Raw genomic sequence first — 22,750 nt, forward strand, 5'->3', positions numbered from 1 at the left:
TGCAAGAATATACCGCAGAATACACATGAAAGTGCTGACTGCACATGGAGCATGCAAAGACTGACTCAACACAGTCAAACAATACTGTAATAATAATAATAGTTTTTATATAGCGCTTTTCCGAATGCTCAAAGACGCTTTACATAAGGAACAAACAGAAAGCAGAGACAAAACGAGACATTATAAACAAAAAGACAACAGAACAAAATAAAATAAAAAACAGAATACACTGTTAATGACATTATAGGCACAAAGGACATGCAGAAGCCATGCAGGGATACTTGGCTGCACTCTCAGAAATAGGGGTACAGTACGAGTCCTTTTTTGTCCCCTGAGGCTTTTTGAGGGTCCTAAAGGTACATATGTACCTTTTTTTTCTACATGCTGGGGTACAATAGACATTCTGTGTTAGGCCACTTCAGTATAAGGGTACAAAATTGCCACCAGAGGTACAAGATTGGTCTCTGTAAGGTACAAACCACAAGGGTACAAAACTAAACCTTCTAAGGGTACTGCCCCAGTGACAAAGCCATCGTATCCCTAAAGGTACAATTCTGTTCTTTATTTTCTGAGAGTGTGCTTACTGAATGCAGAGCTCTTGTTTGGGGTTATTTTTCTCCCATGTGCACTCCTACGGTCCATCACAGGCATGAGCAGTCTGTGTTTTTTGTTTTCGAGAAGGCCATACTGACTAATTAAGTAATCAGCGGGCCACACATTGGGAATGAACTGAAACACGGCCACAGCACACTGGCAGACCTTATGATATAATTGAAACAAAAGGCATTTTCTTCTTCTTTTCAGTCATGACAAGTTTGAAGAACAGTAGTTCTCTTGCTGTTGTACTCCTGAAAGCAACATTCTCCTCACATATCTAACATAGCACCTTTGAACTGTCCCTTGTGACAAACTACTCACATGTCTGCTCTTGGTTGCTTTTCTTTTTTCTGAAGCATCCATCCTACGATATGTTCTGTCATTACGCCTCCATGACAGCTCGAGGCCTACTTTAGTCCAGTCTAAATCCAGAGAGCTCTCTCTGCTAAAATCAGGAAAAACACACAACAGACTGTTTTCATTCAACTCAAGATTCACTGATGGAATACAGATTTTTTTCATGTGATGATGTCTATGCAGCCTCTGGTTCCCGAGCTGTATTTTGCCCATATATGGTCTATACTAAGGAGTCCTTACACTCTGGGGTTCCAACTGTTAATCCGCTTTTTGTAAGATCATCCAGACAATCAGTAGGCCTAGGGCTCCACAAAGTTCAACATACGCATGGGAATCTGTGCTCATTACTCCTGTCCTGAAGTCGCTTCAGTGGCTCCTTGTTCCATTCACTTCAAAATCCTCCTGATGGACCATAAAGCTCTTCGAGATTTGGTGCATCTCTTTCTCTCTCTCACTGTCTATAAACCGATGAGATGTCTCAGCTCATCAAGTGAAGGTCTTTGCCAGAATTAGATCCAACTTTACTTTCAAGGACAATTTTTTTTTATTCTCCCAGGCTTATAATCAATAAATATGTGTGTGTTGGAGTCTGTCTGTGTGTGTGTGCCTTTGAGTGTGAGCTTGTATGCTGCATCTGCCTATAGTTGTGAGGCATGAATGCTATACTACTGACTTAGCTACATGGAATTTAAACTTTTATTGTTTGATATGCTGTATTTCACTTGTTCTGTTACTTACCATAACTAGTATTCTGTTTGTTTGTACGTCTGTGTTTGTGTATTTTAGTAGATGTTCATATGTGTATTTATGAATATATAAACAGTAAATATACATGTTTTGCATATTTTCACGTTTCTCTTTTCTGTTCAAAACACACTGAGATGATCCAGAAACTGCCATTGCTTGTTTTATAGAGTGACATTTCAACGTATGTTCTTGCAAATGACGACATCTTCCCACAGAACCCTAGATTTGTGCCTGGCATGTAATTTCCAACGTCTACATAAGTGATTAGCAAAGCTGTAGAGAGAGAGAAAATTTTTTTTTTTCCAATGTATTGAATCTCCGAGAGGAGATTTATATATTATATATAAATATATATATAATATATATATATACAGAGTTAGAAATGGTTCCACCTTGTTATAATCAGCGATTTTGTGTGCTTAGAAAGTATAAATCTCACAAAGATTCTATATTTCATTCAGCTTCCATCCATACCATGGCTCAGTGACCTGGAGTAAACTGGTTTTGCATGGATTGCAAAGCTGTCAACATGTTGCAATTGTCAAAAAACTGCTTTTTCATAATCAAAGTTGATAAATGCTGATATTAGGACGCAGAGAAAGTAATAACCAGGTGGCGATTCAATTCAAATCAACTTGCAAGTCTTCAAAGCTTGCTTGCCCTCTAGTGGTCACAGTGACACACTGCAGGTTTGTTTTTATCCATCCACACAAAGCCAGCATACTTAGATAAAAGTGATACAGTTGACTGAGCAACAACAGAACATTTAAGACGAGTGATGTGATTTTATCTCCTTTCCCCTATTTGTATAGATAGGTTGAAAACAACACCTGGTAAGATTATGTATTTATCACTCTTGAAGGATCTTCATTAAGCTGTTTAATTTAGTTTAGAAAAAGTTCTTCTTATTATCATTATTATTGTTATTATGGTTAATGTTGTTACTGTTATTATCATTATTATTGTTATTGACATTATCATTACTAAACATTGTCATGGACCATTTTTTTTAATTTTCTAACATGAATCTTCATTTATATTGAAATCAAGACAGTTGTGGCAAGATTCATTATCGTCCTGAAAAATGACCTCAGTATCACCACATCTGAATCTTTTGATTTACATTTTGGACACTTTTCTTCTTCCTTCCATCTGTGCCTGTGCTATCTCCCCTGGTCCTTTATCTGGCATCAACCCCACATCATGGATGAATGAGGAAATGTGCTTGTTTTCTTCAAGCATTTGTTTTTATATGATTCATTGGACCTACACCCAACAGAAGTTGCATCACCATCACCATCACCCACATGATTTCTGCTCTTTAGCCCTCTGTAACCTTGTTTTGTTGTTGGTGCTTTACGTTTGGCTGTTTTAAGGATATGAATCCCATCCATTCAGCTGGGTTTTGTTGCAGTTTGGTCAGAAACGCTGACACTGACTCCTTTTGCTGCGCATTTTTCATTTACAAAGTGTATTGCTTTGACACTTCGGCATCTTCCTTGGTCGAACTGTATGTTTCCCTTTTACATTTTTCCCATTTTGTTCATACCAGCTCCACATTTTTGACATAGCTGACAGTTAACCCTCTTTAACTGCATTGTACAGGCTAAATTCAACCTAAAATGTGATCCCAAATGTTTTTTTCATCTTAGTGATCTGAAAACTGTTTTATTTAATGTGTAATACATGTTTTAAAAAGCCAGAATATTCGTCTATGAAACAAAGGTTTTGTGCCACATCTGTGATAGTTTTGTTCCAATGAAAGAAACCAGGTAAATGAACATCCTCCAAGAAAAGCGATGCCATATTCTTTGCCAGGGGTTGCATAAGGTAGAATAATGAGCATATGTACAGACAGAAGTCATTTTTTACCACACAGAAAGACACTCAAGAAGCTTAAAAATGCATGAATACAATATGCAAAGGTGACCAAAGCAGTGTGCTATCTATATGAACACATAAGATCATGTTTAACAACTCGGTGCAACGTATTTATGGAATTTGCATGTTGATTTCAATGGATACTGTCTGCTGTATTGTTCTCATTATTGTCTCCCACAGTCTAAAAGCTGTAATTCCTGCACACGTTGGAGAGATCCAGTTGTAGATGAAAACATTCAAACAAGAAAGTCTTGTTTTTGTGCCTTGCAGCTTGAGGCAGGAACGCGTGCCACCGTCAGCCTGGAACAAAGGAAGTTGTGCAATCCTTAACTGACAGAGCTGATCACTTAAGATGCCCTCTGTGGATGTCGTGGTAGAACTAAAAGGATCAGCTCAACCAAATCAGAGCAAGTGTTTCAAAGTGTTGCAGCCTTTTGGGGTACACTGACATTTTTTTCTTGTTTTTCTTGTTTTTTTTTTTTGTATTTTTTTGTACATATCATCTCCTGAAGGGATTTGTTTCTTTAAAGAATGGTTCCCGATGACTTTGATTTTAAGTTTAAGTTACATTTCTTCTATTACCACCAGCAGCACACAACTTTGTCGTCTTTATTATGAAATAACTTATTATCTTCTCAATGGTTTAGAATAGAATATAGAATTTGCACAGACATTAATGGGCTGGATCCTCCTGGTATTGATGACCCATAAAAATGTAATATGTCTGCTGTGTTTGGGGTCATTGTCCTGTTGGATGAGCCAGTTTAAGCCAAGCTTCAGCTGTCACTGACTTCAGAATACTTTGGTATACAGAGAAGTTAATGGTGGACTCCTTGACTGCACGGTGTTTCAGAGGTATGAGGTGTTTGTGTTTGTCTGTGCATTGTAACCAAACATCTCCACTTTGGTCTGGTCTGTCCAGAGGAAAATGTTCCAGAAGTCTCAAACCTTAAGCTGTGCTGCCATGTTCTTTTTAGAGAGAAGAGGCTTTCTCCTGCAACCTTTCCAAGCAAGCCGTACTTGTTCAGCCTTTTTCTAATCACACTGTCATGAAGTTTAACATTTAACATGCTAACTGAGACCAGTGCAGTCTTAGAGCACTTGTTTTTTTTTTTTTGTAGTTTCTCTGAGGATTAGACAATCTGATCTTGGGGGAACTTGCTGGGACGTCCACTCCTGTAAAGACTGATAACTGTCTTCAATGTTTTCCACTTGTGAATAATCGTTCTCACCGTAGATTGACAAACTCCATTTTGTCCGTAAATAATAATAATAATTACCAAATAATAGTGATACTAACGATTCAATTCAATTCAATTCATTTTTATTTATATAGCGCCAAATACAACAAATGTCATCTCAAGGCACTTAGATAGTAAGTCCAATTCAAGCCAATTGGAATTCAATTAATTAATAATAATCATAATTCATAAAATAATCCAATTCGTTCATATAGAGCCAATTCAAAAACAATTTCCTAGCTAAAAAAACCAACAGATTGCACTGAAAACTTTTTGTTTTTCGGTCCAATCTCCCGGCCTGAGCGTGCCTGAGGCGACTGTGGAGAGAAACGACTCCCTTTTAACAGGAAGAAACCTCTGGCAGAACCAGAACCAGGAAGGGTGGCCATCCGCCTCGACCAGCTGGGGTTTGAGAAGACAGAAAGGGGGGGAGGGGGCTGCCGCGGCGGCGGCACTGTAACACCATTCAAAGGATATCTGTTGGAACAGGGAAACACGAGTTAATGACCAAAATAATATCACATATACATAAAGAGAGTAAAGTGAGGAAAGGTGTGACAGATGAGGCCCCCCAGCAGTCTAGGCCTATGGCAGCTTAACTATGGGATGTTTCAGGATCACCTGAGCCATCCCTAACTATAAGCTTTATCAAAAAGGAAAGTTTTAAGCCTGGTCTTAAAAGTGGAAAGGGTGTCTGCTTCCCGGACATTTACTGGCAGCTTTTTCCACAATAGAGGGGCCTGATAACTGAAGGCTCTGCCTCCCATTCTACTTTTAGAAACTCTGGGAACCTCAAGTAAACCTGCAGTTTGGGAACGAAGTGCTCTGTTAGGAAAATATCTTATAATGAGATCTTTAAGATAAGATGGAGCTCGGTCATTAAGAGCTTTATATGTAAGGAGAAGAATCTTAAATTCTATTCTGAATTTAACAGGGAGCCAATGAAGAGAAGCTAAAACTGGAGAAATATGATCTCTCCTGTTAGTTCTCGTCAAAACTCTGGCTGCAGCATTTTGGATCAACTGAAGGCTTTTCAGAGAATATGTGGGACAGCCCAATAATAAAGAATTACAGTAGTCCAATCTTGAAGTAACAAATGCATGAATTAGTTTTTCTGCATCACTCTGAGACAAGATGTTCCTGATTTTAACAATATTACGAAGATGAAAGAAGGCAGTCCTAGAAACCTGTTTTATATGCGAGTCAAATGATAAGTTCTGGTCAAAAATAACTCCAAGGTTCCTCACTGTAGAACTAGAAGCCAAGGAAATACCATCTAGAGTAACTATATAGCTAGACAATTTCTCCCTGAAACGCTCAGGTCCAAAGATAACGACTTCAGTTTTGTCTGAATTTAGCAGCAGACAGTTCTGAGTCATCCAGGTCTTTATGTCTTTAAGACATGCTTGTAGTCTGACCATCCTATTGGGTTCATCTGGTTTTATAGATAAGTACAGCTGAGTATCATCAGCATAGCAATGGAAATTTATGCCATGCTGTCTAATAATGTTACCTAATGGAAGCATGTATAAAGTAAAAAGAATCGGTCCAAGCACAGAACCCTGGGGAACTCCATGACTTACTCTGGTGTGTGAGGAAGATTCTTCATTTACAAGAACAAACTGAAATCTATCAGATAAATATGACTTAAACCAGCCTAATGCAGTTCCTTTAATCCCAATAACATGTTCAAGTCTGTGTAATAAGATACTGTGATCGACCGTATCAAATGCAGCACTGAGATCCAACAGGACAAGCCCAGACACAAGTCCGATATCATACGAGATCATTGGTAACTTTCAGCAGTGCAGTTTCTGTGCTATGATGCACTCTGAATCCTGACTGAAACTCTTCAAACAGATTATTTCTGTGTAAATGATCACAAAGCTGAGCTGCAACTATTTTTTCAAGAACTTTAGACATAAAAGGGAGATTAGATATAGGTCTATAATGAGCCAACACTTCTGAATCAAGAGTAGGTTTTTTAAGTAAAGGTTTAATTACAGCAACCTTAAAAGTCTGAGGTACATATCCTGTCAACAAAGACAGATTGATCAAATCCAATATGGAAGTGTCAATTAATGGGAAAACCTCCTTGAACAGTCTGGTTGGGATTGGGTCTAAAACACAAGTTGATGGTTTAGAAGAGACTATTGCTGTTGTTAGTTCAGAGAGATCAACTGGGCAGAAGCCGTCTAAATACAAATCAGGTTCTAAAGATACTTCTAAAGCTGCTGTACTTGATGATACATCACTGATAATAGTGGGAAGGACTCCATCAATCTTCTCTCTGATAGAAACAATTTTATTAATAAAGAAGCTCATGAAATCAGCTTGATATCTGTTCATAAGTAAAACCATGCATTCCACATGGCTGTATCTGCAACATCAGCATGATAGCATGTTTGCTGTGATCATGCTAGCCTATGAACAGAAATTTGATTTGAAACAATATATTCTGTATAATCCAGAGACATCACTCCGAACAGCTGAGATTAGAAGATTAGAAGAAACTACAGATTTAGACCTATGAGTAAAAACGGCTGACAGGTGAAATGGGCAGCAAAGCATCTCTTTGGGCCTACCAGTGGATGATGTCCCTCACATTCTTGCATTTCTGAGCCTGCTACAGTGCTGTATTTCTCTCCAGCAGGCACGCTTTCTCAGAAAAAAGATAAAGGATCTGATCGTGGGTGGTGAAGCTCACCCAAGTCAAGGCCTGCGTGTTTGTGCTGCGAAGAAATTTCACAAGCTCTCCAGTCCCTCCAGAGTCCTCCAGCAGACAATTGATTTTTTTTCCCAGCATGCATGACTCACAGAAACTACTGGAGGAGGAAAAATATCTTGCTGAGAAACTCTGACAGGCAAGAAAACATACATGTTTTGCTTATTACTGTATAGTAATATCATAGTTTATCCGTGCCATGTCACTATTTGAAAAGGTTTTGTATTAGATTCTGTTAAATATATATCAAGTTTAGCATCCAACTGTAGCAGTTATTACTCACCTAAAAAAGTCGCCTGTGTTCCTGAAAACAGGACGTGTATGTTCCTGCAACGTCTTCCTCTTTTAGTGAATGGGGATCATTGATTAAGCTTAAATGGCCCCACCCAAATCCCTGTCCAACAGCTCTGCAAAGTCTCCTCCAACTGTGCAACACTAGCTCTGCTATGCTCATATTGTAAAGACAAAAAAGCAATAGAAAATCTAAAAAAATCCTACTTACTGATGAGACTTATGGGCTTTTCATAGCAACACTTTACGCTACTCACTTCATCTTTGGCGAGACTCTGACAGAGCTGCCCTGGATTCACTGACTGGAGCAGGTGGGGCAGAACTTTCTCCACCTGGGGCAGAGGGTCGGTAAGCACATTTACAGTGTTTTTCTTTCTGTTCTTTAACTTCTGCAGTATTCTTCAAAGTATAATCCGGTTCAGGAGCTCCAGAACAACCCAGCACAGAGTCACCTTTAACAGTTTGTTCAGTTTCTTCAAATCACTGGCTCTGATGCTGCTGCCCCAACAGACGGCTGCAAGGCTGACTGCACTCTGCACAACAGACTTGTAGAAAACATGCAGCATTTTGGTGCAGAAGGACCTTAGCAAAAAGTAGAAGCAGAGTTACAAGTCTCTCATGCCATTTTTCTTTCAAGACAGCCTCTGTGTTGCACTTCCAGTCCAGTCTGCTGCCCAGGTAGACTCCTAGGTATCTGTATTCAAGAACCTCCACCTCTTCACTGAAGATGAAGACAGTGTTTGGCTTTATTTCTGGAGATGACAGGACTCAGGAGTTATACAGGAAGTCTGAGGCGCGAAGAGAAACGGTGAGAGTACAGTCCCCTGCGGTGCTCCTGTGCTACTGACCACCTCCTCAGACACACAACCCTTCAGTCGCACTTAAGTTGTCAATAATCCACAAAGTTATATGGAAGCATCCATCTGTAATTTCTGTATCTTCAACGTGGTCCTCACTGTGCTGCCTGTTTTGTCTAGATAAGAGCGGGCTTACTCAAGCAGGTAGATGATGGCATCCTCCACGCAAACCCCAGGATGATTTAAGCAAACTGGAGTCGGTCCTGAAAGGCCTTCACTTGTTTCCTTAGGTGAGGCAATAACCGCCTCCCAGGACATTCATGTGGGATGTTCTAGCAGGGTCGGCCCAAGCCTTTATGGGGCCTTAAGCAGAATTTCATTTGGGGCCCCCCTACCATCACCTCAGCTCCAGATGCCTCATTATTCCATAGGCTACACTGTTATGTGTGTAACGGACCCACAATCATTAGCATTATTTGTAATCATCTTACATTATACAGGTGTCAGCAAACTCATAAATATGGTTTAATTAACTTCTACATAAAGAGTGATGTATAAGTATTGCTCATTAATTTAACTATTTGAAAGTAACATCAGCAGGCTGGAGACTGACTTTGTAGTAAACACGTTAAATAGTTTAATTTCTTTCAGATGTGCAATGGCGTGCAAAATGTTCAAAATACAAATACAAAATAGAGTCAAATGACATTCACATTATCTTACAGAAAAATAAAGTTGTAATCAAAATTAAATTCAAAATTGCTCTCGAGGCCCCCTGGTGGCGTGGGGGCCCTAAGCGACCGCATAGTTGGCATATGCCTTGGGCCGGCTCTGTGTTCTAGAATTATGTTTTAACAAAAACATGGAAATGGGGAGTTCATCCTTTGCTAGAGAGGCCATTTAAAAAGTGAGTTTATACCCTCTTTTCCAGGCACTACTACACTAGGGGTTATTCATTAAATAATGGACAAAGCCGTATCCGTTTGTAAGACTTGGACATTGCGACTCAGTAACAAACGTACCTTTTAAGGGAGCTGAACACAGCAATTATAAGCACCTAAATTCATTGCTTTTTTTAAGTAACAGCATTAGTTTACAGATTAAGAAGGGCAGTTCTCTCTCCATCCAATGCCAGATATGGAGAATATACGCGCGTGCCTTTACATCTGCTGTGCTATGTGCGCGCGCATTATAAAAAGCCTTTGGTTCACGTGCGGAAGAGAATCTAGTGGGGTGGGATGCGAAGTAGCCGGCGGCGAGAGAGGCTGATACACAGAGGGAAACAGCGAAGGGAGTAGCGGGAAATCAAACGGGAGAGTAATAATATACCCAGTGAAAGGCTTCATTTGAGGCCTGACATCCAGCTCTGAGCACACAGTCAGCGGGTACTGAGCGGAAGAAAAAGTTCAGATCCCACGAATCAACGCGTGGGAGTGGGAAGCAGGATCGTGACTGACTGAGGCAAGCTCCACTGTCTGTCTCGTCATGGCAGGTAATTACTTCAACCATTGCACTCATAAATGTGTTCAACTGAGTGGCGTCTCTCTCTTTTTTATATATATATATTTTTACTGCACGGCTTTGTTTCAACAAGCTCTCAGACCTGGGAGGTGACAGATTTAGCTTAAGCAGCCGACTGGTGATTTAGCTAACGGCAGCAAGCTAGCCAAAGTTAGCCAATACTAGCCTAATGCTAATGCTAATGCTAGTCTTAGCTAGCTAGTAAACTCGAGTGTCATCGCCCATTTGGCCTGTCTTTACCGGCTAAAGCTCGTTAGCCATCGGCTGTTAGCATCCGATAGCTGGTAAACCGACCCGAACTATTATTACAAGCTAACTATGCATACTCTTTTAGCCAAAAATTGCGATAATTCTTTGACACCATAACCGTAGTTTTAACGGCTGATTCTCAGACTTTTGCATGGGTCCTATGAACTGCTTATTTACATGTTCTGGTATGTTGCTAATGTTCAGAAATAAAAGTAAATAGTCAAAGGTTGTAGGGGCGGTGTCCGCACCACTACATTTCTCTTAAACACTCCTAAGGTGAGCTAGCTTTAGCGCAAACTTTGACATTGCCCACATGCAGGCTAGCAGTCCAGGCCTGCCGCGGACTGAGCTGGCTGTTTTGTGTAGTTCCTGTCCAAAAGGACCGAATAATCACAAGGAATGTGTCTGGGACATTTGAAGGAAGAGAACGAACCGTTCATAAAAGACGGTTGAGAATTAATTGAATCTCGCCTTGTTGTGCTTGTCATTCGTTAGCTTATCCTGACAGTGAGGGTGGAGTTGTTGTAGTTATTGAAATGGGTGTGCGCCCTCAACCCTGCCTTACCTGTTTAATCATGTGGCCCTTCAACGGTGGCAAGACATGTTTCTAGTGGATGCATTTTGTCCATTTGGCAGTATAGACGACGCTTAACTTTAAGCACTGTCATTGGGTGTTATCCCAAAACTGAATTTCATCGTTGAGACACTTATTGGCTTTTCCTGGCACTTTCTTGGGTGCCAGCTCTGTCCTTCCTTATTGTTTCAAATCAGTTTCCACTTCACTACATATGCCTGGCGAATAAGTGTCCTTGATTATTTTTGCATGGCTTTTACGATATGTGTGGACATTATCAGCGTATGAAATCAGTTTTTAGTTTTGCAGAAATGGAAAGAACGATGTGCAAAAACATGTAGGATCATATCTTTCTTTTACAGTGAGCTATGTTGAAGGAGAACCTGTGGAGACGGGTGTTTATTATCAGTTAAGACAGGATGCTTTGTTTTTTTTCCCCTTCCAGCTGATGTATGAGCCTGGCCTCAGAACATCTCCTGTCATTACTAGTTTACAAGTCGTAGAAAAGATGAAAGTCTCTCGGTGATTGTTACTGTGGTCTGGAGTTCATTCTGTGTGGTGTACATGATTTGTACCTGACACTTCCCATAACAGAACCGGTTCTGCAGGTGTCACGTGTACATGGAGTAGTCCTGGAATATCTCTCTGTTTGTATTGCGTGAGAATTAAATGTCAGTTTCATTCTTTTGTGTGAGACTTGCAGAAGTCGTGTGAGGATGTGTTAGGGCTGGGCGATATGGACCAAAAGTCATATCCCGATATATTAAGGTTGAATTTCGATATACGATATATATCCCGATATTTTTTCCGCAAAGTGAGAGCTGTGAAATTAAATGCTCAGTCAAAGTCAAAGCCAAATACGAGTAGATTTATTGAAAACTCACTATAAAATGTAAACATAAACACTGTATAACAAAGCTCCGTAAGGTGCACATTTAAATAAAAAAATATCTTAAATAAAACTGGCCTAAAAAATAAGATAGGTAAATATTTTTCTGAGGGCAGCATTTATATATAAAGAGATAACAAAATAAAGTCCTCAGTTTAAGAAAAACGTTTTTAAACATCAGCTTGAGATTACCTGTTTCCGATATTTGAACTATATCGATATATGCGATATGGTCTAATTCCATATCTTATTTAAAAATATATCGATATATCTTAAATATTGATATATCGCCCAGCCCTAGGATGTGTGCACATCGATGATCACACACAGTTTAGCAACTGGTCTGCCACCAGTCTTTAGTTTCAGCATCTGTGTTCTTCATCAATGCCTTTTATTATTCTGCTGTTAAAGTTTGCATGTACATAAACAAGAGAAAGAAGAAGGGGCTTTCTTTTTCTTTTTTTTTCTTAATGATGTCATAAACCTGTAGCTAGCCAGAAATGCAGTTTTGAGTGTTTGTTCCTCTTTCAGGACCTGGTGGTGACATGCAGTGGTGCTTCTCTCAGGTGAAAGGAGCCATTGATGATGATGTAGCTGAAGGTATGAACTCTGATTTGAGGGGGGAAAAAAATTTAAAGCATTTTGGGAAAATATGTCGGTGTGTCGATGAGATACTGAGCAAACATTCGCTAAACAGCACTGTCACTATTTAGCAATCCCAGGGCGTGACAGTCTGTTACACATTTTAAATGCACACGCCCTGAAACAGGACCGTAATGTCATAGGTTTTGATACGAACTCTGAATACCTTAAATAAGCTGTGTCATTGCTCTGAACTTGATGACTCATCTTTGGTGTTCAGTTTGAAAATGATCAGCGAGAGCGCTGCTCGTTCAAGATTTTAGCCAATATTAAGATTTCAGCTTCAGTGTAACTCGTGTTTTGTTCACACTCCAATGGTCCAGGTTCCTGAAACACTGGTCTTATCAGAGCTGTGTTATAATTATGGTAGTGCCGCTGCAATCCAGACGCTTCTTTTAATTTTAGAAGCTACCTGTCATTGAGCAAAATTGGACACCAAGCCTTATGTTATCTCGTCTCTTATGCCTTTATGTAAAGTAATTGAAATGCAAAGATTTTTGAGAGGAATTCTTTTCGATGGTAAATTCAGAGAGCTGTATAAATGCTGCCCTGTTGGTCACCTGTGCTGTGCCCACACTGTGCACTCTTTTGCAGTTCACGGCGCAGCAGGTGTCGTATTAAAGAGCCATTTGGTTCTCATTTTGTAAAATAACAATTACTGACTTGCACCTAAATCCTCTTCAACAAGTCAAACACCATGGTAATTGACTTCTGACAAAGCGTATACGGAATATTGGCACTGAATTATAGGCTTCGTGCTGCTAACTTGCTGGGTAGCATCGGGGTCCGTTTAATAGCTCAAATATGTTTCTTTGCCCTGTCAATTGGCATTTTTAAGTGCTAATCAGTATTTATAAGCGGCACTACAAATGGGATTCATACAACCGTCTCAAGTGGGCAGTATTATTGCCAGTTGGCGACATTAAAACCCTCAACAGTGTTTGTAACAAAGTTGCGAGTTCAGTTCAAATTCACTGAAAGTGATAGTTGTGAATACGGCACATGGGGATGCGTTTATAAATGTTGCCGTTAAACAGCAGGAGAATGAAAATCCATGTTTTTTTTTTTTGTTTTTTTTGTTCTGTTTAGAAATTGAGCAGTTTGAACAATACACAGTCTCTGAATATGTAAACGTGGCTTTTTAAAACCTTTTAGTTGGTTTCGATTGGTCTCCGTAACCTCGCCCACAGTCCCAGATGCTTCTTTGCTCTGGCCCAACAAAGAGCTGGTCCTGCTGTAGCAGCCGCCAGAGAGTCAAACAAAGAAAGAGGAGAGGGAGGAGGTGGGGGGGGGGGGGGGTTGTAAGTAAGATTCTGGCTCTGAACCAGCATTGCATCTACTTTTAGAGGAAAACCCCCTCGAGAATTCGTCATCACAACACATTCAAGAATAAAGCTCGATGTTGCTTGACTTGTGACAAAAGATCCATCAGAAGAACCTGATTGTTTAAGAGGAGCTGGGACTCCTTTTTACACATCTGCCTGTAACTATTCCACTTGCCCCTTGCTGTAAATAAGTCGGATTCAACTGTCTTTACTTGCCAACCCTGCATATATAATGGAACTCAGTGGGGTGCAACCTGGTGTCTCAAAGCAGACGACTAATTAAAGTGAAGCACCGGCTGATGTAAACTGACGCCGTATAATTTGTTCACACTTGATGCGTCTTTTAAAGACTTTATACTTAAGAATATAAAGTTTCTCTTCCATTGTGACATTTTCTCAAGTAGTAGAAGCTTATTATTTCGACTCTGTGATGTTCTTATTCCTTAATAAGTGAACGAATCTGAAGTGGCACCACGGGACTCTTGGTGTGTCATCAGTTGATGAGTCTACTCTAATCATGGGGTTCTGTAGCACTCCGACATGTTTGAGTTTTGTCGAATGTTTGAACCTTTTTAACACAAAATGCCTGAAGTTGGAGGATCCACAAACTCCGTTCATCTCTTTATCCTGTGTATTGTTGCCTGTTCTGCAGGCTGCATGCACAATTTTTATCCACTTTCTTCTACCACACTGAGGAGTTAGAATCGCATAGGGATGGGCGACTTGGCCAGGGTATTATATCTCTGTATGTTTAGATAGAATAGAGATGTATATATCCTGGTATCCAATGGGAAAGAAACACCTAAACAAGTGCTTATGTGAGTGAGAGGATATTTTAATGCTGTCAGTAAGGAGGGGGGGTAAAGAGAGAAACTAGGTTAGTGATCATCTCCTGTCTGCTCTACATTCTGTGACATCTCTCTGCATTTCAAACATGTCCGTTTATCCAACGCTCCTATTACCAGAGAGAGAGAAATCCAGGGCGAGTTCAGAATGAATGCTTTGTCGGTGTACTTGGTATAAATAAAGTTTTTATTTTTATTTTTTAATAACCTTTCTTTTGTCTTTTTGTTTTCAGCGGACATTATTTCCACTGTTGAGTTTAACCACACAGGGGAGCTGCTGGCCACCGGAGACAAGGGTGGGCGTGTAGTCATTTTCCAGCAGGAAATAGAGGTACCCTCACATTCCAACAAACTATCACTTCCTCCTCCTCCTCAGATGCTTCTTTCTGTTTGTAATGCACCTGATCATTTGACAAAGCGAATGTTAATGTGCATTTTCACATGGCTCCCGACAGAATAAGAACCCGCCTCAGTTTCGGAGCGAGTACAATGTTTACAGCACCTTCCAGAGCCACGAGCCCGAGTTTGACTACCTGAAGAGTTTGGAAATAGAGGAGAAGATCAACAAAATACGCTGGCTTCCTCAGAAGAATGCTGCTCAGTTTCTCCTGTCAACTAACGGTAAATCAGTTGCTGGATAAATGTTAACTGCTGAAGTCTGTGGTGAACCAGTTTTTAAACGAATAGGAGCTGTTCAAACTGTGTTTTCACAGAGAAATTAATCACAGACCCTTTTAGACTGAAGTCAGATGTGAACATGGTGAAGATCTGCAGATGGAAACTCATTATTTACAGATTTAAAGTAAAGAATTGTGCAGATTTGTAGTATTTTGGTGCTTAGGGCCTGTTCACATTTTGTATTATGTGTCCTGGGTGGTCCGATCACAGGTGGACAGCTCTCTGTACGTACGTATACAGCTGGCATTAAAATACGTCCCCACAGTGCTCGTTTGGGATCAGGGGAGCGTTCATGAAAATTCCAAGTGCATAAGCCTGCTCCCTGTCATGACATTTCAGGAAAATTACCAAAAGATGTTTAAGAGGCTTTGGAGTTCCATAAGCGGGGGAAGAAAAGGCAGGGATCGTGTTTTTTAAAGAAAAGTGCACCTCAGTGCTTCAAAAATCAATTAAAAGGACACAAAGAAGGAATGAAACACAATATAAAAAAAGAGAATCACTTCATTTTTATTACTTTTTTTTGCAGATAACAGTAAGATTGATACAATCTGCAAAAAAGCAGAGAAAAAGAGATAAAAGGGTGACAAATAATAAGACCAAACATACCCCTAACCCCCAAATAAGCTAAATTTTCATCTTAGTCACATCACAAAGAGATGCCAGTGTTTGATACACATTACAAAAATACCACATGCCAGAAATGTAATGAATCTCTATGTTAAGATATTTTTTAACTGGGTAAATGCAGCTGTGTCCCTGTGGTAGGATCACCCAAAAATGCATGTTTAAATCAAATGTTAACGGGGCCTAAATGTGATATTTTCTCTTCACACAGATAAGACAATTAAATTGTGGAAAATCAGTGAACGAGACAGGAGACCAGAGGGCTATAATCTCAAAGAGGATGATGGAAGATACAAAGATCCAAACACTATCACGGCGCTGCGGGTCAGTCAAAGATGCAAAACATACGTTACATGAGAAGGAATACAGTGAGGCATAGAAATCGTATTATCAAGATATTGTAAAGAGAGTAAGCAGGTTGTAGACTTTTCATCATCTACAGTAAATAACTCAAAAGATTGAACGCAGAGAATCTGTGTTGGGTACGAGGCGGCATTCGTACCAACAGAAATGGCAACTCGTACATCTGAAAAGGCCCCATGAGTGCTGAAAGGTGTGTTTTAGGTTTTAGAGCAAGATATGCTCCCGTCTTTTTCAGCAAGACGGTGCTAAATCCCATACTGCATCTATTCCAACAGCATGGCTTTGTCTTGGTGCTGGACCGACCTTTAACCAAAAGAAACATTAGATGAATCATGAAGCACAAAATACGACAAAGAAGACTCGGGACTGTTGAGCAACTAGAATATTAGTCATCTATTTATCTTAGTTGTTATTTTAGTCAGTCCCGTTCAGCACAGGTCAGTGTTGTGGCCATTTATGTTTTGTAAATCATAAGTTCTATCAATTTAGTTTTTCTTTGGGCAGTTAGAATATACTTTAGTTTTGACATTTTTATATTTGAAATTGTTTAGATTATTTTGGTAACTTTTAGACCCTCCCATTAATTAGACAGATTAAGAACACACCGGGGGCGTGTTGGAGGAGCTCTTTTTGTTTGTCGGATGTCCGGTGTGAAGGCGGGAGGTGGTGGTTGAATGATTTAATTTTTTTTTGACCGCTTTTAGAGCTTGTTAAATCAGATTAACTTTCGTTTTTCATCCAAATTGTAAGAGATTTTTAGTTATTCTTTTGTTCAGATTTTTTTTTTGTCAGAAATAAACTACATATATTTTTTAAACAATCAACTGTGAAGTGCGTGCAAGAACAAAACCACCTGCTGCCACCCACGGCCTTTGTTAGAAAATATAGTTTGGAAACTCAAAAAGGCCGCGACAGTCAGCCTCTGTCTTTTTGTTTGTGGAGATAGAATTTTGTTTTATAAAAACTGAGAAAAGAAAAGAAAAACCTGAATAAAAAGGGTGCTTTTCCTCCATTTTCATCTAGCCAATAGAATTCCACCCAACCTACTTGTAATATGCTCTGCTGAATAGAAAAATAAGAAGAGATTTTAGTGCTTCAGAATTCAGCTCTCCTAATATTAAGATGATCTCTTGCTTTTTCCTCCCTCAGGTGCCTGTTTTAATACCTATGGACCTCATGGTTGAGGCCAGTCCACGGAGGGTGTTCGCCAACGCTCACACCTACCACATCAACTCGGTCTCGGTTAACAGTGACAATGAAACCTACCTTTCTGCAGACGACCTCCGCATCAACCTCTGGAACCTCGAGATCACCGACCGCAGCTTCAGTATCCTTAAACGCACGTCTGTCTGAGCACCAGCATCTCGATCCGAAATCGAGAGTCAGACTCTCTTAGGAGGCCGTGTCGATGTGTCCTTAACCGTGTGCTCCTCAGATGTCGTTGACATCAAACCGGCCAACATGGAGGAGCTAACAGAGGTGATCACAGCAGCAGAGTTCCATCCTCTTCAGTGCAACACCTTCGTCTACAGCAGCAGCAAAGGAACCATCCGCCTCTGCGACATGAGGGCTTCAGCCCTCTGTGACAAGCACTCCAAGCGTGAGTACTTCCTGTCTTTGTTTTTATCAGTCACTCTTCTTCTGTGCTTAATTCAGGTAGATCAGTGGTTCCCAAACTTTTTTGGCCTGAGTACCCCCTGAGCCTTCTTGTCACACCACGAGTACCCCCTCACACATACAACGCGTGGGATGATTCTCCAAAAGTAGAGCAACACAGTGGTTATTACATGAAAATCATTTTATTTAAAGAAGAACTGCAGTATTTTCAACACTAAGCCTCTTTTATGAATCGTCTGCAATGTTTTAGAACCCCCCTCACTGCTTTTCTGATGTTTACTGCTGTCTCCGGTATTTGCCTAATTTTGATTCTTCTCAACCTGCTTCAGAACGGCAAGTCATGCGCATGTCTAGAAAGGTCCGTAAAAGCACCATAAACGTCCGTTTTCAAAATCATCAACTCACCGGAGTGGTTACTGGTGTGCACTGGTAATCCATATCAAATTTCGTGGCGAAAAGTTGCTTCTGTCGTGTTTTATTTGACATTTTGTACTGGATGTTCGTTGATATTACTCCGCCACCACTAAGAAAATAGTGCGAGCATGAACGAGCTGCCAAATAAAACACGACAGAAGCAATTTTTCGCCACGAAATTTGATATGGATTACCAGTGCACACCAGTAACCACTCCGGTGAGTTGATGATTTTGAAAACGGACGTTTATGGTGCTTTTACGGACCTTTCTAGACATGCGCATGACTTGCCGTTCTGAAGCAGGTTGAGAAGAATCAAAATTAGGCAAATACCGGAGACAGCAGTAAACATCAGAAAAGCGGTGAGGGGGGTTCTAAAACATTGCAGACGACTCAGAAAAGAGGCTTAATGTTGAAAATACTGCAGTTCCCCTTTTAATATCCTAAACTTAAACATAAAATTCTCAGGCTTTCTTTCTCTTTTTTTTAACCTCAGTTGAATTCAACATAAGAATAATAAAAATAAAAAATCTTGAAATATAAATAATTAACCAAAATAGCATAAATACTAAATCAAAATAATCTTCCCTTGTTATCTAACTTAAACAAGTAACATTTCTCTCTCTTTTTAAGAATACAGGCCTAACTCATGTAACATTCATCACAAAACTGGAGTCTCCTTCATAAACAGTCCTCCATAAAAGTGTGACACCTTAATAAATAAATAAATAAATGAAATAAAAACTCCCCGTGTGCCGCGTACCCCCTGCAGTACCTCCGCGTACCACTAGGGGTACGCGTACCACAGTTTGGGAACCACTGAGGTAGATTAAGCACTGAAGCCGTTACGATGAGCAACCAGTTGTCAGCGAGCTGTGCGTCCTTTAACACCGGACTGCACTTTTGATCGGCGTCTCCTTCTGCTTTCAACCGTCCAGTGTTCGAGGAACCAGAAGATCCCAGTAACCGCTCCTTCTTCTCTGAGATCATATCATCGATCTCAGATGTGAAGTTCAGCCACAATGGGCGCTACATGATGACCAGAGACTACTTGTCGGTGAAGGTTTGGGACCTGAACATGGAAAGCAGGCCAGTGGAAACGTATCAGGTGAGACTGCTGAGCAGATGCACGGCACCACCATGTGGTGTGAGGCCTGTTACACAATAAACCCATGTGATAGAATTTAAAGGTCAAGTGCAATCTGATGGCCTTGTTGACACAAACTCCACAAAGTACAAAGCAGCAGGTCAGATTATCCTTTCATTATCATGCTCCAAACCACAGACTATTTTCTTTTAACAGCATTAATGCTATTCAGTGAAATTCAACAAATCTAAGTGCCATTCTTACTGCATGGCTCACAGAAACTATGAGGTGTGAACGGTCTGTTCACACTTGGTGCTCCTCCACACCTTCCTCTTATAACAATCCTTCAATCATTGCAGGTCCACGAGTACCTGAGGGGCAAGCTGTGCTCGCTCTATGAGAACGACTGCATCTTTGACAAGTTTGAATGCTGCTGGAATGGCAATGACAGGTACAGACCAGTCCTCCCGGAAAATACCACGCTCTTAAAATGTCCTCACATTCCTTTTTCTGCTGATGCGCTACTCATTGTTGGTCTCCGAATAATTTAGTCGTTCCTTTTTGGTGTGACGTTCACAAACCGAGTTTTTTTTCCATCTTTGTTGTGACAAATTATTTTTATTTATAATTAGTAGCTGAACATTCTGGCTTTGTAAAACATGCACTCAAATGTCTCTTTAGAAATGTTTCTTTTTCATCAGATGAAGTAGAGTTAAAAACGATACGGTCTAATGAAACTGAGTGGACTTCTCTAATGAAAATCAATATTCTTCATCAGTCGGGTTGCATCTCTCTTGTAGAGCAGGGGACGGACCAGCTTTCCAGGATGAAGCCTCATCATTGAACTCTTGTTTGATTGAAAAATATGGTGGATATCAGTGAAAACAGATTGAGATCAGGACTATTTGCTGCCAGTGAGTTGATATGTGTTCTTAAGAAAACTTCAAGGTTAACCCTAATCCCTGATGGGGGACATTTTTGTCCACTTGGGGTGTACTTTCTCCTCTAATTTCACACTGTTGATGGTGATACTCATCATATTTGGTCCAGTTGTGCATTTTTGACAATTGTTTCGAATTTCAAACGCACATCATATACAATGCAATTTTTTCATTGTGTAGAAAAAAAACTTAATTTCTGAAAAGGGACATTTTTGTCCCCTTTTTAAAATGACCTAAAAACATCATATATTAATATTTTTTTCCACTTTTGTTTATTTATTTCATAAATCTTATATTCCACTTCAGTTCTGATCATAACTACCAAGTTTTCTATTTTTAAAATCAGGCATAACAAAAAATAAAAAATCCCTAAAAATCTATGTATTTGCTACTCATTGACATATCCCAGACCATAATTATCCCTACTCAATAATTCCACTTTGCATTCTATATATTGAAAATATAAGTTTTTTTTACAGAAATTGGCGTTTACATCATATAAACCAATATTTAAAGGGTTACATTTTTTTAAATAATTAAAAACTTATGATCAGAACTGAAGTGGAATAAAAGATCTATGAAAAAAAAAGCAGAAAAAAATATTAACATATGTTTTTAGGTAGTTTTAAAAGGGGACAAAAATGTCCTTTTTACAGAAATTAAGTTGTTTTAAATCAGGTATGAGGGTTAAACATCCTTAAAACTTATTTTTAAGGTATTTTACAGAGCCAGAACGTTCAGCTATCAAATAAAAACAACCTGTTGTCGTCGTCTTCTTTTTCTTTTCTCACAAAATAAAAAAAACAAACTGAATGACCATCTTCCACGCCTGGCGATTTGTGATTATCGCCGGGGGTTGTAGATATTATCGCTGTCCAAGGCTCACACCCTCTCCCCTTGTCCCCTCTCGTCAGTGTGGTGATGACTGGCTCATACAACAACTTCTTCCGAATGTTCGACCGCGGCCACAGGCGGGATGTCATGTTGGAAGCGTCCCGCGAAAACAGCAAGCCCATGCAGGTCCTAAAGCCCCGCAAGGTGTGTGCTGGCGGCAAACGCAAAAAGGATGAAATCAGCGTGGACAGCTTGGACTTCAACAAGAAAATCCTTCACACTGCCTGGCACCCCCAGGACAACATCATCGCAGTGGCAACAACCAACAACCTCTACATATTCCAGGATAAAATAAACTAACCGCAGGGCGATCCTCGTGTGTGTGATCAGGCAAAGGTGTCGTCAAACGTGCCACTCGCAGCCTCATCCGGGGTGATCTGTGGTAACGCCGACAACCAGCATCCCTGTCCGTCGCTACCGAGTGACCAGACTTTGCCACTTTGTTCTAGATGTGGACAGATGAAGACTCTGTTGCACATCATCGGTCTGTCTGAAGCAGAGTGACGTCTGCCTTGTCGTTTAAGTGATGTTGTGCCAAGTTTTTTCTTTGTCATGTCGTTTTTTTTTTTTTTGTTTTTTTTTTCCCTTCCTTGCCCTCTGCCCCTTTGTGTTCTAACTTCTCTAATGTGGGTAAAAACAGTTTAATTTCCTTCAAATTCTGACTACAGACATGCTTATTTTTATAACTCCCCCCCCCCCAAAAAAAAATTGCTCTGTAGTGGAAAATAAACACTTGAGTATGTCCCCTTTTTGTCCTGTGCCATTGTGGTGTTTAATTTTTCTAAGGAAAAAAACTACCTTTTCTGTATTTGTACACTTTTTTTTTTTTTTTGAGGTTCTTGTCTCCGTGTTTATTAAAACATGCACTCAACGGTCACACAAGTATGCTCAGTTAATTTATTACACATATATATATATATTTTTTTTTGTCCCTTCCCACACACTAACTGTTCATACAGGACAGCAACACCTCAACTGTGGTCTCCCGAGGTTTTAAGTACAGTGCGTGTTCCCGGATTTCGGCCCAGAGAGGTGTTGTCCTGCTCGCTGTCGCTGTGCCTCAGGCTCTGGGTGACCAAAACGGGCCCAAACACCAGAAGAGATTTGTTTTTTTTTTTTCTTTTCTTTACTCCCCTTTTAGATTGGCTCTTTGTCTTGACATCTCTGTGCATTGCTTCCTCTTCCCTCTTTTGTTTTGTGTTCAACAATAGTCAGGTATGAGAGATAGAGCCTATACAAAGATAATTATTATAATTGTCATATTTATATTAAAAAAAAAAGTCTCCTGATGTGTTCCGTCCCATTTTGTGAAATGAAGCTGGACCTTTTGACATCTTTCTTGAGTGATCTTAAGTATTGTCTTCCCACGGTGTACTATAAGCTCCCGAGCAGCGCTTCACAACAGGGAAAACTTTGAATCTGACACTGGACTACTTGGATATCTGTGTTGTA

General features: G+C 40.0%; 1 protein-coding gene and 1 long non-coding RNA gene across 3 annotated transcripts; one reads left to right on the top strand and one right to left on the bottom strand.

Moving 5' to 3' along the window:
• Positions 1 to 5,211: 5,211 nt before the first annotated feature.
• On the bottom strand, positions 5,212 to 7,978 carry LOC142372361 (uncharacterized). 2 transcript variants are annotated; one of them, XR_012768225.1, is made up of 3 exons: positions 7,832 to 7,978; positions 7,531 to 7,645; positions 5,212 to 5,300 (listed from the first exon to the last, which is right to left on the bottom strand). It is a non-coding gene; the product is annotated as an uncharacterized LOC142372361 (long non-coding RNA). The 2 variants fall into 2 exon arrangements; XR_012768224.1 differs by having other exon boundaries at positions 7,531 to 7,648.
• A 1,843-nt stretch (positions 7,979 to 9,821) lies between these two features.
• Positions 9,822 to 22,587, top strand: ppp2r2ab (protein phosphatase 2, regulatory subunit B, alpha b). Its single transcript, XM_075455580.1, has 10 exons — positions 9,822 to 10,128; positions 12,401 to 12,469; positions 14,915 to 15,012; positions 15,137 to 15,302; positions 16,195 to 16,307; positions 17,496 to 17,673; positions 17,782 to 17,946; positions 19,315 to 19,484; positions 19,823 to 19,914; positions 21,319 to 22,587. Exons 1-10 carry the CDS (start codon positions 10,122 to 10,124, stop codon positions 21,596 to 21,598), a joined length of 1,338 nt encoding a protein of 445 aa, XP_075311695.1. The 5' UTR covers positions 9,822 to 10,121; the 3' UTR covers positions 21,599 to 22,587.
• The last annotated feature ends 163 nt before the right edge of the window (positions 22,588 to 22,750 follow it).

This window comes from Odontesthes bonariensis, chromosome 22 (assembly GCF_027942865.1).
Source record: "Odontesthes bonariensis isolate fOdoBon6 chromosome 22, fOdoBon6.hap1, whole genome shotgun sequence".
Classification (NCBI taxonomy): Eukaryota; Metazoa; Chordata; class Actinopteri; order Atheriniformes; family Atherinopsidae; genus Odontesthes; species Odontesthes bonariensis.

What these genes read in the sequence shown, in the direction of transcription:
- ppp2r2ab (XM_075455580.1), top strand. An exon ending in GTTTCTCCTGTCAACTAACG is followed by an intron (nt 15,303 to 16,194) that starts GTAAATCAGTTG and finishes CTCTTCACACAG; the next exon opens with ATAAGACAATTAAATTGTGG. An exon ending in CTGTGACAAGCACTCCAAGC is followed by an intron (nt 17,947 to 19,314) that starts GTGAGTACTTCC and finishes TCAACCGTCCAG; the next exon opens with TGTTCGAGGAACCAGAAGAT.